Below are 14,589 nucleotides of genomic sequence, written 5' to 3'. Positions count from 1 at the left end.
TAATAATTGAATTCGTTTTGAAATACTCTATAATTTTTAGTGTATAAATAGACATTTATAATGTGGTGCTCATTTTTTTTGTACTGCTAACGCTATTGTAGGTACCTATTTTCGTTGTTTTATTTCAAGTGAACACGGCCATACAATTTTGTCACGAGCCGCCTATGATTGTAGGTACTTTTGTTAGGCTCCTTCGTCGTCCGCGTCGGCTCGAAAGTTCTTGATTTCATTGTCACGCGCTATGATTTGCGCGCGGATTTTCTTGTGTTGTGAATTTATTTTTGTATTATTATTATTTTTTATTTATTTTTTTATTTTATTGATTCAAATAAAATATTTCACTAGTATGCATTTGAGACTATATTGTATTATGTATAATTTATCGTAGGTATAGTTATTCTTATAACGCAGTTATATTTTCGGTGGGACAATTTGACCCGTGATTTTTCTGAAATATCACCACGTTGCAAATCACATCAATCATACACACGTATGACGAAAGTATAGTGGCTATAATTGACTCATCAGTTCATCACTGAAACCAGTGATAAATCAGTACATATATCATATTTTATTGTGTTTGAATATTTTTTAAACAACGATATATACAATATTATTATAAATCGGTAAACTACCAAAGTACTTCCGAATTTTCAGACAGACAAACAAGTAGTTTGAACACGCAGTTTTCTTATACTAGAAGCAAAAATCAAAACCATAATATTATGTTTCCCTACTATATTTTACTAAAAGTCGAGTGCGTCGAAATCGTAAATAATAATATGTTTTTCACCTTCCTGGTTATTTTCCCATAGTAAATAGTGTTTTAGGTTTGTTGTTGTAGGTAGGAATAATAATAATTATTCTTACATGTTGGTTATGAAATGTATATTGAAATAATTTACTTTTACAAATCATTAGTGATATAAGTTTTGAGTGAAAATGCTTGGATCAGCATAATATTATATGGTACTTCAAATACATGTTTTGATAAAAAAAACAATAGTGTAATAAAATAAAACTGCGTTTTATTGTAATCAATGTTGACAATTTTAAATTCCAAAATTATTGATCAATAAAATAGTTTACACCAACAAATATAACTTTTATTTTTATAACAATCGTTCATAATATAAACCGTAGCAGGTGGCGTTTTGAAGTTCTGTCTACTCATACAGAAAAATGGAAAACTTGTTTTTTTTGTAAACAATTTATTACTCATGTTGTTTGGCAACTCGAAGCGTGGTCGTCCGTCGTAGGTACTTTTGTTCGGCGTCGCGTCGTCGTCCGCGTCGGCTTCATATAAAACATTCTTGATTTCATTGACACGCGCTATGATTTGCGCGCGGAATTTCTTGTGTTGTGAATTTATTTTTGTATGCTATGCATTTTAATTGAATCAAATTGCAATATTTCTCTAGTATGCATTTGAGACTATATTGTAATAATTGATCGTGGGTAGGTATAGTAATTAATTATTCTAATAACGCAATTATATTTTCGGTGGGATTCAAAACAAAAAATTGGCCCGTGATTTTTATGAAATTTCACCACATTGCAAATTATATATTATACAATTACAATTACAATTATTATAAATCGGTAAACTATCAAAGTAATTACAAACTTGCAAAATATGCTTTTCCGAATTTTCAGACAGACACACAATTTTATTAGTTTGTTTTAGCAAAGTAGGTACCTATACCTATACGCTTACGTCGCGCGTCGCGTCGTCGAAAACGGTGCGCCCAGAAACAAACATACCTAATTCAGTTACAATCCTTTTTTTGTTCCGTAATTTATTGTATTTATTCTAATACGATTTTTTTTATTCGTCGGCCAGTTCTACTAGGTATAAAAAGATAAAATTGAAATATAATTATTGTAGCGACAGCCATATTATGTTACTATGTTTTCGTAAATATGTTTTTCACCTTCCTGGTTATTTTCACATAATCTTATCTTCTTATATATAAAAATGAATCGCAAAATGTGTTGGTAAGCGCATAACTCGAGAACGGCTGAACCGATTTCGATCATTCTTTTTTTATTATATTCCTTGAAGTACGAGGATGGTTTTTATGTAGAGAAAACGTAAATATTATGTACCACGGGCGAAGCCGGGGCGGACCGCTAGTATATATATATAAATGAATCGCAAAATGTGCAGTGTTGGTAAGCGCATAACTCGAGAACGGCTGAACCGATTTCGATAATTCTTTTTTTATTATATTCCTTGAAGTACGAGGATGGTTCTTATGTAGAGAAAACGTAAACATGTACCACGGGCGAAGCCGGGGCGGACCGCTGCGCTAGTCTAATATAAAAATGAATCGCAAAATGTGTTGGTAAGCGCATAACTCGAGAACGGCTGAACCGATTTCGATAATTCTTTTTTTATTATATCCCTTGAAGTACGAGGATGGTTCTTATAGCTAGAGAGCTAGTTAGTTTAGTTTTAGTGCAGTGGCAGTGTAAATGTTGTTGTTGAGGTTATGTAAATTTAACACTTTAGTTAACTACCAAGATATAAAGAAATGAGGATAGGACACAATAACTATTGGTTGAGGTATTTATAAACTCATAATATACTTTTAAAAAAATCACGTTTTAATAAATTTCTAGAATTAAATTAGAACAGCTGATTCAAAATAGCCTAAAAAATCTTAATAATAATAATTACGCTTCACAGCAAGAAGAAATGTACCATATGTACCCGCACAAAGTCGATATTGTGTTGCCTACCGTTCGACTCAATGGCTAGGGTTGTAACTACCTTTAATAATTATTACCAAACTAATAAACCGAGTGATGCGAAATAACCATAATTCTTTTAGAGTTTGATAAAATGATCAGGCAGGTATTTTCTTTAATCCTCTGAATTCTCGGTTACTAAATTGTATCGTTGAAATTATTCTTAATCGCGTAAATTTAATAAATAATCATATGGAAAACACTTTTCATTTGTTTTTTTACTTTCACGCCCAACTACTATACAATAATTACGTTGTTTCGGTATTTTGACGAGAAAACGCAGGAAACATCCGTTGTATCATTTTAGATAGATTGTATATTTTGTATCTGTAGAATTGAAATCAAAGCTATGTATATGTTGTCTCCATTCTTTTCTTATCGGATTGTTGATCCCAATGCGAATGCGTCACTTAAATTTTATAAAAGACAATTAAGAACATCAAAAATAAAGTGATACGTAAATATTTCACAGTGCAATATATTATGTAATTAATAATAATTATATATTTATGAAAAAATAATTACATCAGATTTAATAATAGCAATTGTTTTGAATGTACATAATATGAATAAATGATTACATCATAATAGTAATAATCACAATTGTTTTATTTCCCATTTGTTGCAACCCTAGCATATTTTCATGTAGCAGCAGAAGTACCTACACTGGCGGCGCGGCGGCATCGTGCGACATCAAAGGCATTGCCTTACTAGGTAAGTTTATAATGACTCATTTCTTTTATTATATAATTTACGTTTTACTTTTACAGAATCCGATTCAATGGATTATGAAGACGAGTCACACAACGCCATACGATAGTGATGATGAATGAACATTTCAACATAAATGCATGCGTCAAGTCTGTAAAGTTTTGTTGTCTGCTGAAGTCTGTACGCAATGAAAATGTCTGCCGTTTCGAAAATAAGTTTTTAAGACCCTAATAAATAAAATATATGAATGGCAGATCTGGTCAAATACTTTCAAAATTGTATTTTTTTCAGCACTTTCATAAGTGTCTGCCAGAATGTTATCCGCGTGATAATGGTCTGCCATTGTTATTTTCCGATAGTAATAATAATCTATTTTCAAATATCAAAATGGCAGACGTGGTCAAATGGTTTCAAAGTTCGCCAAAAATTTCCACCTGTCTTACCTAAGCGCGCGCCCCGTCCACCACTCTGGGCTTAGTGACTCCTCATCTCATGTATAGTAGGTATAGGGGAATCAACACACAAAAATCCAGGTCTGGTCAAATACATACAGGTAGCTTTGCGCTAGCTCTCTAGCTATTACTTCTTATGGAGAGAAAACGTAAACATGTACCACGGGCGAAGCCGGGGCGGACCGCTAGTAAATAATAAAATAATAAATAGTGTATTAGATTTGTTATTGTATCTTGTATACCTACGAATAATTATTCTTACGTCTTGTTGGGAAATGTTCAAATACCTACCTATTGAAATAATTTACTGTTACAAATCATTAGTGTTATTAGTTTTGAGTGAATAGGCATGGATCAGAAATTCAGAATATAATATGCTACTAACTACTCAAATACATACATGTTTACACAACAAACACCACTGACCTCTATAACTATAAGTTATAGAGGTCAGTGACCGTCAGTGACAAACACTATGGATACCTACGCTCGCGAATGCAAATTCGGTGATTTACTAATTATTGATACCTAGTCATTGAATTCGTTTTGAAATAGCCTGTACTTTGTAATTTTTAGTGTTATAGACATTTATAAAATGTGGTGCTCATTTTTTTGTAATAAATCATCCCGAACGCTATTGTATTTTCGTTGTTTTATTTCAAGTGAACACCTATACAATTTTGTCACGAGCCGCCTCTGGCCTCTGGGTGAAATAAACAAGTCAAATGATTTTTGTTCTAATTGTATTTTGGTAGTAGTTTGTTTAGAATTTACATTACCATTGTTTAATTTTTATTTTGTATTTGTAGTAAAATAAAAAGATGAAAAACTTCATTAGGTATATTGTACGACACCTCACTCTGAATCGCGCTAGCGAAATTTTTTCGTTACAGAGCACATATATACAACTTTCGGACAATCTTCATTGAGGCCGGCCGGCAAATCGAGTATGTCGAGAAACTTCACTTATTCGATGGAGGTATTCTACCTTCATTCCTCCACAGTTGTGGGACCCCGACGTGCATTGAACACGCAGCTTTCTGATACTAGTAGCTAAAATCAAAACCACAGATATGTCTGTGATCAAAACCATAATAATATTTTTACCTATTATTTTACTAAAAGTCGAGTGCATCGAAATCGTAAATATGTTTTTCACCTTCCTGGTTTTTTTTCCATAGTAAATAGTGTTTTTGATTTGTTGTTGTATGAATAATTATTCTTACTTGTTGGTTATGAAATGTATTTTGAAATAATTTACTTTTACAAATCATTAGTGATATTAGTTTTGAGTGAAAATGCTTGGATCAGCATAATATCATATTTGCTACTTCAAATACATGTTTTGATAAAAAAAAAACAATAGTGTAATGTAGGTAATAAAATAAAACTGCGTTTTATTGTAGGTAATCAATTTTGACATTATTTATTTCCCAAAATTACAATAAAATAGTTTACGCCAACAAATATAACTTTTATTTTTATAACAATCCTACTTCCTACTAATGCGAAAGTTCATACATGTTTCAAAAGAAAAACTTTTACTTTTACTATTATTTCAATTTATCCGGTTTAATTAAGACTTAATATTGATACATATGATCATTATAAATACAAATAGGAATTAACAATATAACGAATACGTGGCACAACTAAAATTTTACCGATACCACCCGTGGTCATTCTCCTTTGTGGGTCATTTGTAACAGGATGGCGGTTCTACAGCGAAAAAAGAAAAATGATGGTCAGAACGCTGATACCGGATACCTTAAGATACTGTAATATAAAATATTACTAGATTAGATAAAATATTATAGGTAGTATCTTCACCGTGTGTGACGCGCTTTACATTCACGCCATCTAGAGTTAAATCTTTATCATTTTTGTATACGTCTGTGTGTGTAAACGACCCTGTATGCAATGACAGATGTTAAAACGCATAATTTTACCGAATTGGGTGGATTTTAAGGCAATGATATAACATATTTCAATAAAATATAATATTCAGTAACCGCCATGACTATTCCTAGGTTTGATGACTATTCCAATTACGCAAAAACTCAAATAAACTAGAAATGTAGAATTCAGCGCCATCTAGCGGGATATTGGCTGGGAACAGATCGTTGCAATCACCTTAACTTTTGTTGTTTTGTTACAGTTTTGTTTTGTTAGTCAATAATACTTGTATAAGTTTATAAATATACATCTAGGTATGTTACGCTTTAAATATTTAAATTACTGACTTGTTCGATTAGAACTTGAGTCTTGACCGAATGGATTTACATCAAATCAGTTCTAACCGCCATATAACATTTCGACCGCATACGGCACCGGGCACACCAATGCTATTGTACCTACTGTTTTTCCTTCAAACGCCAGTATGTTCACTTAAACGTAATTGTAGCAAACACTTTCCTTTTATGAAATCAAAGAAATATCGTCGAGTGTGGTCACATAACAATGTACAGTTGTTACTTTATACAATTAAATTAATATCACAGTGTATCTAAATGATGCGTGCGTCGCTTTCTTACACAATTTCACGGCGTGCGCTCACCCATCTGTTATTTACAGATTTCACTTCTCCCTCCAGTATTCCTCCCTTTTTATGGTCCTTTGAACCCACAGAACATATTGAACCTATTGATTTAATAAAAATTGATAATAATTAAATAAAATAACAGACAAAAGCATGCTTTTGTAACAAAGCAATCGCTCTGGACGTGATTTTCGGACACATTTATTCAATATCTATTTGTTTTTAGTGATCGAGGTAGTATTAGAGTAGGTAATATTCAAAAACATCTTCAATGTGACGCTAATAAACCATGAAGATGTTAACAGCATCCACCATCCTATCAACTATGCCGAAAATATCCAAATATGTACCTACGACTTGCTCTACGGTCCATCGTCATTGTTATTTGGCGTTGTTAAATTTATAATGAAAAGATCGTGACTGAATGAATTTTGATTTCTGACCTCGAAGTTTTACTGAAATTCAGTCCCAAGCACAGCTTTAGGACCATCTCAATTCTCAACAAACAAAATGTGCTTGCAATTTTAAACTAAATTTTCATCCATACACAGGTATATGGCATCCATGAGATATATCTCATGGTGGCCTATGGTTTTATTAAATTCTCCAAAAATATAAAATTTACTTATAATAAATAAATAAATAAATAAATAAATATACATAGTTCAGCATTTACCTTAGATGCAGTAGGATTCTAAACCATTCAATGCAATATTGTGAAACTGTAGCTAACGTTAATTTTCACACACATTTCGTTCAACGTTCATTAACATTTCGGTGAAATTACGATTGCATTGTTTCTTCCATTACGTATCTCTACTGACTAATGGACCGTTTTTAATATGATTTTACTGTAATATTTTACTGTACACTTAGCACACTTTACTGTAAGTACTAGGTATAGAATTAATTATTATTATAATATCTGTGGTCATATTGTTCATAATTCGAACGATTTTGACAGTAGTCAATAATAATTAATTAAAATCTGATGGTTTTGCACTGTTAAAAGTGTTCAGTCTGATTTGAGAAACTATATGAATAAAATTAACAAAATGAACTTATATAGCCTTTTGGGCGTACCTGTATTGACTCCCATCACAGATAATAATATAATACCATCTCTCATGCAATTTTATGATGAATTTTCTTTTGAAGAAACCATATTATCCAATTTCAAATGTCATCAAAATCATTTTCGCGGTCCGCTGCCGATTTGCCGAGAGAACGAAGCAAAGTGTACAAACACACACATTCTCATTCATAAAATCTATAATATGTAGTAGGTAATGCTTGTAAAACTCACAAATAATATGTTTTAGTTTCATCGTGTTTATATTAAAATAATATACATTACGTACCTAAGTAACAATTACACGGTACACACGTAATTACACACACATAATGAAACATAAAATGTTATAATTGCACGCTCAACAATAGGTAATGTTTCCTTCTTTCTCCTAAATTTAAAATATTAAACCGGACGTGAGAATTTAATTAGCAATCGTTTTGTTACTTGTTTGTCTATGTTTGATTGATTACAAAAGTAAACGAAATTGAAACTCACGCAGTATTAAAATTAAACAAATTAATAATTTAATAGTAAGTAAGTACCTACATACAAATGAAGTGGCACAAAATTATTTAAAATGGAAATTAGAAATACATTACATCATTACACGCTAAATACATATTTTCAGTAAAGAACCCACCCAAAATTTAAGAATTGATATAAGTAAATGGTTATGGCAATAAATTATAACGTGGAATATAAAAATAGTATAGGTACCTAAAAAGAAAAGCCTTACACTAAACAATAATTTATAATTTTTGTCTGTAAAAAGAATAATTATTAATTATTGATTACGACTAACCCTAATCAACTATTAGCGCTGGTAATATTATAAACTGACTAATAACAATAAGTGTTAAAAAGCCTTTCTAACTGACTTTTAAATAAGCGCCAATAAAGATTAATTTATGCTACTAATAAATTTATTTACTTACTAAAATTATTATACGCACTTATTTATATTTTATTTTTGTTTCAGCTCGGGAAAACGACAAATCGGATCCAATGTCTTAGCAAGGTAATATTTGAAATATATATTTGTGTAAAATCTTAATCTTAATACTATTATAAAGGCGAAAGTTTGTATGGATGTATGGATGTATGGATGTATGGATGTTTGTTACTCTTTCACGTTAAAACTACTGAACCGATTACAATGAAATTTAGCACACATATAGAGGGTAACTTGGATTAACACATAGGATAGGTTTTATCCCGGAAATCCCACGGGAACGGGAACTATGCGGGTTTTCCTTTGAAAATGCGGGCGAAGCCGCGGGCGGAAATCTAGTAAAATATAAAATGGCAAAATAAATGTAGAATAATAGGTAATTAACATTTAGCAGATAATTCAGACATTTCTTTAAAAAGCTGAACAGCTTGTAACTGAGCGTTTTCAAAAAAAAGTGTACCATGACTGAATTTATGGATAAATTTTAAATGTTGCATTTTTAATGAAATTTTGATTTAGAAATTTTAAATATCATATTAAGTGAAATTGTATTTAATTGCTTGCAGATTAATTTGTTTTACGAGAAATCATCAAAATAAATTGGGACTGTGAAAAAAAGTGTCAGTTTTGCGACAGTCATTAATGCTCATGTAACTATTAACTACGAAGGAAGACGCAAAATATTTTGATTGTGTTACGAAGATTATAACATACATTATTTAAAAAATAGAAAATTGAAGTCGACAAATTAATAAAATTCCTATTAAACTAGCTTTAAGTTCTGTTTTGCCACAGCTGATGCCAAAGTAGCCGTTACTTTTACGATACTTAATACATTTTGATTAAAATCGGCAAAGTGATTATTTTATTTCGGAACAGCAAAACCATTTTAAATATTGAAATCAAATTATTTGTGTCCCTTATAATAAAAAAATGTAAAAACTAAAATTTTTCTTGTCGCAAAACGGGGGACTGTCGCAAAACCGATAGACCATTTTTTATAAGGCTAGGTTTATATTGAATCCAATTTACATGGTTAAAATAAAACCGAGAAAACGTTTACAAAAATTTTATTTTAGTATCATAAAAAAATACACCAACACACAGTTTGACACAGTATCAATTTTAGGGTAAAACTCAGAAGAAATAAATACACTACACCTTTTAACTTTCCATACATGCATCACATAATATGTATTCAGGGTATACCTGCTGACCAACGCATTCATTGCAATACCATTTTTTGAAAATTATACATGTCCTTTTTGGTCCCGAGATTAGTGAAACCTAAAAATATGAAAAGATTATAAAAATTATGTAGAATATTACAATGACAATCTAGACTTAGCTTTATGCTGCAGTTTTGCGACTTTTCTTGTCAGCCTATAGGTCACGAAGCAAAATGTTGCAAAACTGACGTGACGTTTTCTTCTCAGTTTTTAGTCAAAATTATATTCTGACGAAAAAATGTGCCTACACTCATTATCAAATGTAAATAACGGTTAATGAATATATTGCTCATCTTCTGAAAGTATTTAAACGATGTTTACTTACCTGTATCAAGTAATAATATGTCTCAAACCAGACAGTAGAAATTTCAACGGCCGTTGCACTCACAAAACACATCTGTTTTACTCGAACTGTATTTGAAAATAAGCTTTTTTAAATTGGCGGACGGTGAAAGTAAACGATAATTTTGCCATTAAAAAAATTCAAATAGTAATCTAAAATTTCTAAGTGGCATTATTAGCCGTGGTAAACCCGACATGTCCGGTCGGTACCACTTTATAAGATATTTTTGGAAATCAAATTGTTTTTAAACGATTATAAGGTCGTAATTATGAACTACATGCGACGATTCGCAAATAAATGTACTTTTAAACGACACTAAAACTTATGGTACCCTGGTATAAAACTTTTTAGTATCGCTTCTCTAACATCGAAGAACTTGGATGGGGACACGCCAAAAACTGACACTTTAGTTTTAAAAATGATTATTTAAAAAATAGTACGCAATGTTTCCGTGAATTAATTGTTTGCATTTATCAAATTATGATGTATTTAATACTTTTCAAGCATTACAATAATTAGCCAAGTATAAATTTTACTTGTTATTCGACTTGAAACACAGGGGACAGGCCGAAAGTGAGGGGTACACTTTTTTTTGAAAACGCTCAACTGTTGGTTAAACCACAGATTATTGAATAGGAGCGTTTTCAAAAAAAAGTGTACCCCTCACTTTCGGCCTGTCCCCTGTGTTTCAAGTCGAATAACAAGTAAAATTTATATGATGGCTAATTATTTTAATGCTTGAAAAGTATTAAATACATCATAATTTGATAAATGCAAACAATTAATTCACATTGAAAAATTTTAGTTTTTTCATTTTTTTATTATAAGGGACACAAATAATTTGATTTCAATATTGAAAATGGTTTAACTGTTCCGAAATAAAATAATCACTTTGCCGATTTTAATCGAAATGTATTAAGTATCGTAAAAGTAACGGCTACTTTGGCATCAGCTGTGGCAAAACAGAACTTAAAGCTAGTTTAATAGGAATTTTAATTATTTGTCGACTTCAATTTTCTATTTTTTAAATAATGTATGTTATAATCTTCGTAACACAATCAAAATATTTTGCGTCTTTCTTCGTAATTAATAGTTATATGAGCATTGATGACTGTCGCAAAACTGACACTTTTTTTCACAGTCCCAATTTATTTTGATGATTTCTCGTAAAACAAATTAATCTGCAAGCAATTAAATATAATTTCACTTACTATGATGTATATTTAAAATTTCTAAATCAAAATTTTATTATAAATGCAACATTTAAAATTTATCCATAAATTCAGCCATGGTACACTTTTTTTTGAAAACGCTCATAGATTAAACTTTCAGTTAATATTGACAGCGCAATTATTTACAGCGCCATCTAGTTGCATGGTGTTGTACTATGACATAAAATAGTTCCATTACTTTAACACAGATGGCGCTGTCTAGTTCGCCACTTTGATAACAGATGGCGCTACGCACAACACCTCAAAATCGTCCTAAGATGTCCTGAATGTGAAGGAATGTAGCATTGTTATTGTTTTAGCCAATTGTACCGGTCGTCGTCCTTCAACTCGTCCGGGTGCGGGTCAGGCGGCGAGCCCGCAGACGATATGTACTCAGATGTCTCGCTCGAGGAGGACGTACAAGGACTAAACTATAAGGTCAGTTGCTTTGTGTTATAACAGCTGATGGAAGACGCTGGTACGATGGACACGGCGTTGTTGCTTCGTCTGAAGAAACATTGCGAATAATAATTAATTAGGTAATTAAAATAAGTAGACTACATTACACATACAACAGGTTTTTTTTAAATATTGGCTTAGACTCATATCTATCCTGGAGGACGTAGCAATTACTTTAAAAGGAACTGTAAAACGTCTACAGGTACACATCTAAGAGAAAAACGCTTCGAATTATGAACCTTCGTCGTTGTCGGGAATGTAGGGTAAAAATTAATTAAATATGTTGCCACGCCTCATATGAATACTGTCTCGTAGAAAATTGCAATAGACGAAACTTTTTAAAATCAAAAATCTGCCTTCTCTACACTTGCACTGCACTCATCATCGAAGGATCATTTCGACCCAGAGCCTGACGTCTAATGATGACTGCGTCGAAACCATGTCGAAACCAAGGCAAGGTCGAAACCGTCGGTGACTTCACTTCTCTCCCAAAACGAACTAGTGACGTCATTCTATCTCTATTCTTTATTATGATTGACTTAACACAGCCTTAAGCTTATAAAGAAAACATACAAATATTTATTACCACGTTTTCTATAGCACATGTCCCCATGTTTAGTTACATCACAGAATCAATAGGACATGAATAACGCGATTACGTCACAGCCCGCAGGTAGCCAGAAAAACACGCGTTTTCTTTGAAATTTTATTTATCAAGTGGTGTCTTTTTTCCACATACTTGTGAGTTGTGGCAAATTTTATTGTCTACTTCCTTCCATAGAGATATCTATGTAAATTGTAACGTGTTCTGCGAAGTATCGAATATGCGATTATTTTGGATGTGTGAGGTCTAATATGACTTATATCTATTAGCTCAGGGCTTGCTATCCTATTTATTAAAGTTTTAATTGCATCATAGTACATTTAAATATCAAACATAATTTGGTTCGATATGCTGTAAATATAAATCGCGTACAGTCTTAAATACTTACAGCAAAAAAACAAAAAAACTTATACATGGAATGCCCATGGTAAATTCTAGAATGGGCATTCCATGTATATATGGGGGTGGATTTGAACCTACAGTTTTCTTCAAAGCAGCAATCCAGTCTGTGTAGCCATAGGTATTAGAAATGTGTCACCATTTATCGGGCCGAAATAAGGTCAAATTTTAGCGATGGCTGAAAAGATATAAAAATTATCGTAAGCAATCATTAGCAATTTTATCTACCCTTCCGTTTGAAGGTCGACTAATTACTAATAACCTTGTCAAATTGTGCTACATACATATCAAATTACCCAGAACCGACTGGCTTATACGAATCCTGCTCCAATCTAAAATAGTTCTTCGTCATACATTGGAGTCACGGTCATGACTAACAGTGATAATTCTGCCTGGCATAAAAGATGACTCGTTGAAGCTGCTTTGAGATAAATCCACCTGTTCGCGTTTTATGCGAAAAACTTATTTTGTGTAATAAATATTTACACATATTATATTATGCAGTATGCACATCTTTACAGGTGTCTCGGTAATTAAGCACTTTATTTGGAGTTCAAACATTCTTGTTTGTACCTTCTGGTATAGAGAATGGACGTACGAAACCAAATTTAATGAGTTTTGTACTGTTCAACGGGACCTTATTGAAATTTAAAAAAAGTTCTTCAGTGTTTTCAAAAAGTAAAAAATAAAATAAAAATACAGTATCAATTTCAATTAACGCAAAATGAAGCTAATGGCACGGAACAATAATAACGGAAGTAAAATTTTCCAATTTCACAAAGATGCGCTCTATTTGACTATTCTATACCTAGTATCATTGCATTGTATGGACACTATAATATAGTACAATATGGATTATTACAGATAATATAATAGGTACTATATACTAGGATTAGAAAATTATGCATAATTTAATTAATTATAGAGCCAAATTTTATGAATTTATATTATGAAAATATAATTATCGTTGCATGGCATTGTCTATATAATTAATAGATACGTAATTAATTTTCAATTGTCGCATACTTCAATAAAATTAATTATTATTATAAGCTATAAATCATGTAAATCAAATCAATGAATTTCACCGCCCATAATGCATCAATGAAAATTAATGTAAACAATCATATTATCAGCATAATATCGTAACATTTATTTTGATACAACGCAAAATCCAAGGTCGTATTGGCAAATTTCCAATCTAAGAATAGATAAGTTTTCAGCATATTCAATATTTTCATGCATAATGATAAATATTTTTTATTATTATGGGAATTGATTTGATGCTATTAAATCTGTGGGTATTTACTGTTAGTCATTTTCTAAAGAATACATAGATGGGTTCTTCTGACTTCGTCTGCGTAATATTTAAGTCTTAAAGATTATTAATAGTAAAAGTAATAAATCTTTACATTAGGTAGGTACTACAGGTTTCTGCCAACGAAGTAGTTGGCGTGATATACCTATGCGGATATTTTATTCCGAAATCCTACTTATTATCTGCCTACATAACATATAATTAAATTCATCAGATGACTATCTTGACATTCACACAAATGGATAATGGAATGTGAAACAAATTGCTATTGTAGCTATGAAAATAAGCACAAAAACGATAACTATAACATCGACAAAAGAAAGGAAGACGGAAAATTGTTTGGTGATTCCTGTATTTTTCATATAAGTACAATAAAACATAAGTAATTTGATGAAAATCCTGTCTTTGATAAGATTCTGAATGAGTTGCGAATTTAGAATTCTTACCTGCCTAGGTAACGAAATAGAAAAAAATGAATTAAGCAGTCTACACATACGATCAACGACCCCATTAATGTGGCTTATTTTGAATATCAAGGAAAAG

The 14,589-nt window shown here is 31.5% G+C and overlaps 1 protein-coding gene across 1 annotated transcript in view; it reads left to right on the top strand.

The window, feature by feature from the left end:
• Positions 1-14,589, top strand: part of nuf (rab11 family-interacting protein nuf) — a 57,454-nt gene that overhangs the window by 18,199 nt on the left and 24,666 nt on the right. Inside the window, exons 6-7 of the mRNA XM_090107630.1 lie at positions 8,511-8,549; positions 11,587-11,704. Coding sequence (XP_089963756.1) covers positions 8,511-8,549; positions 11,587-11,704 — 157 coding nt within the window. The remainder of the gene's footprint in view (positions 1-8,510; positions 8,550-11,586; positions 11,705-14,589) is intronic.

This window comes from Colias eurytheme, chromosome 12 (genome assembly GCF_061535395.1).
Source record: "Colias eurytheme isolate Ceu_HAF_F1 chromosome 12, ilColEury1 Martin Lab GWU primary, whole genome shotgun sequence".
NCBI classification, from domain to species: domain Eukaryota; kingdom Metazoa; phylum Arthropoda; class Insecta; order Lepidoptera; family Pieridae; genus Colias; species Colias eurytheme.
This window is presented reverse-complemented; position numbering and strand designations above follow the sequence as displayed.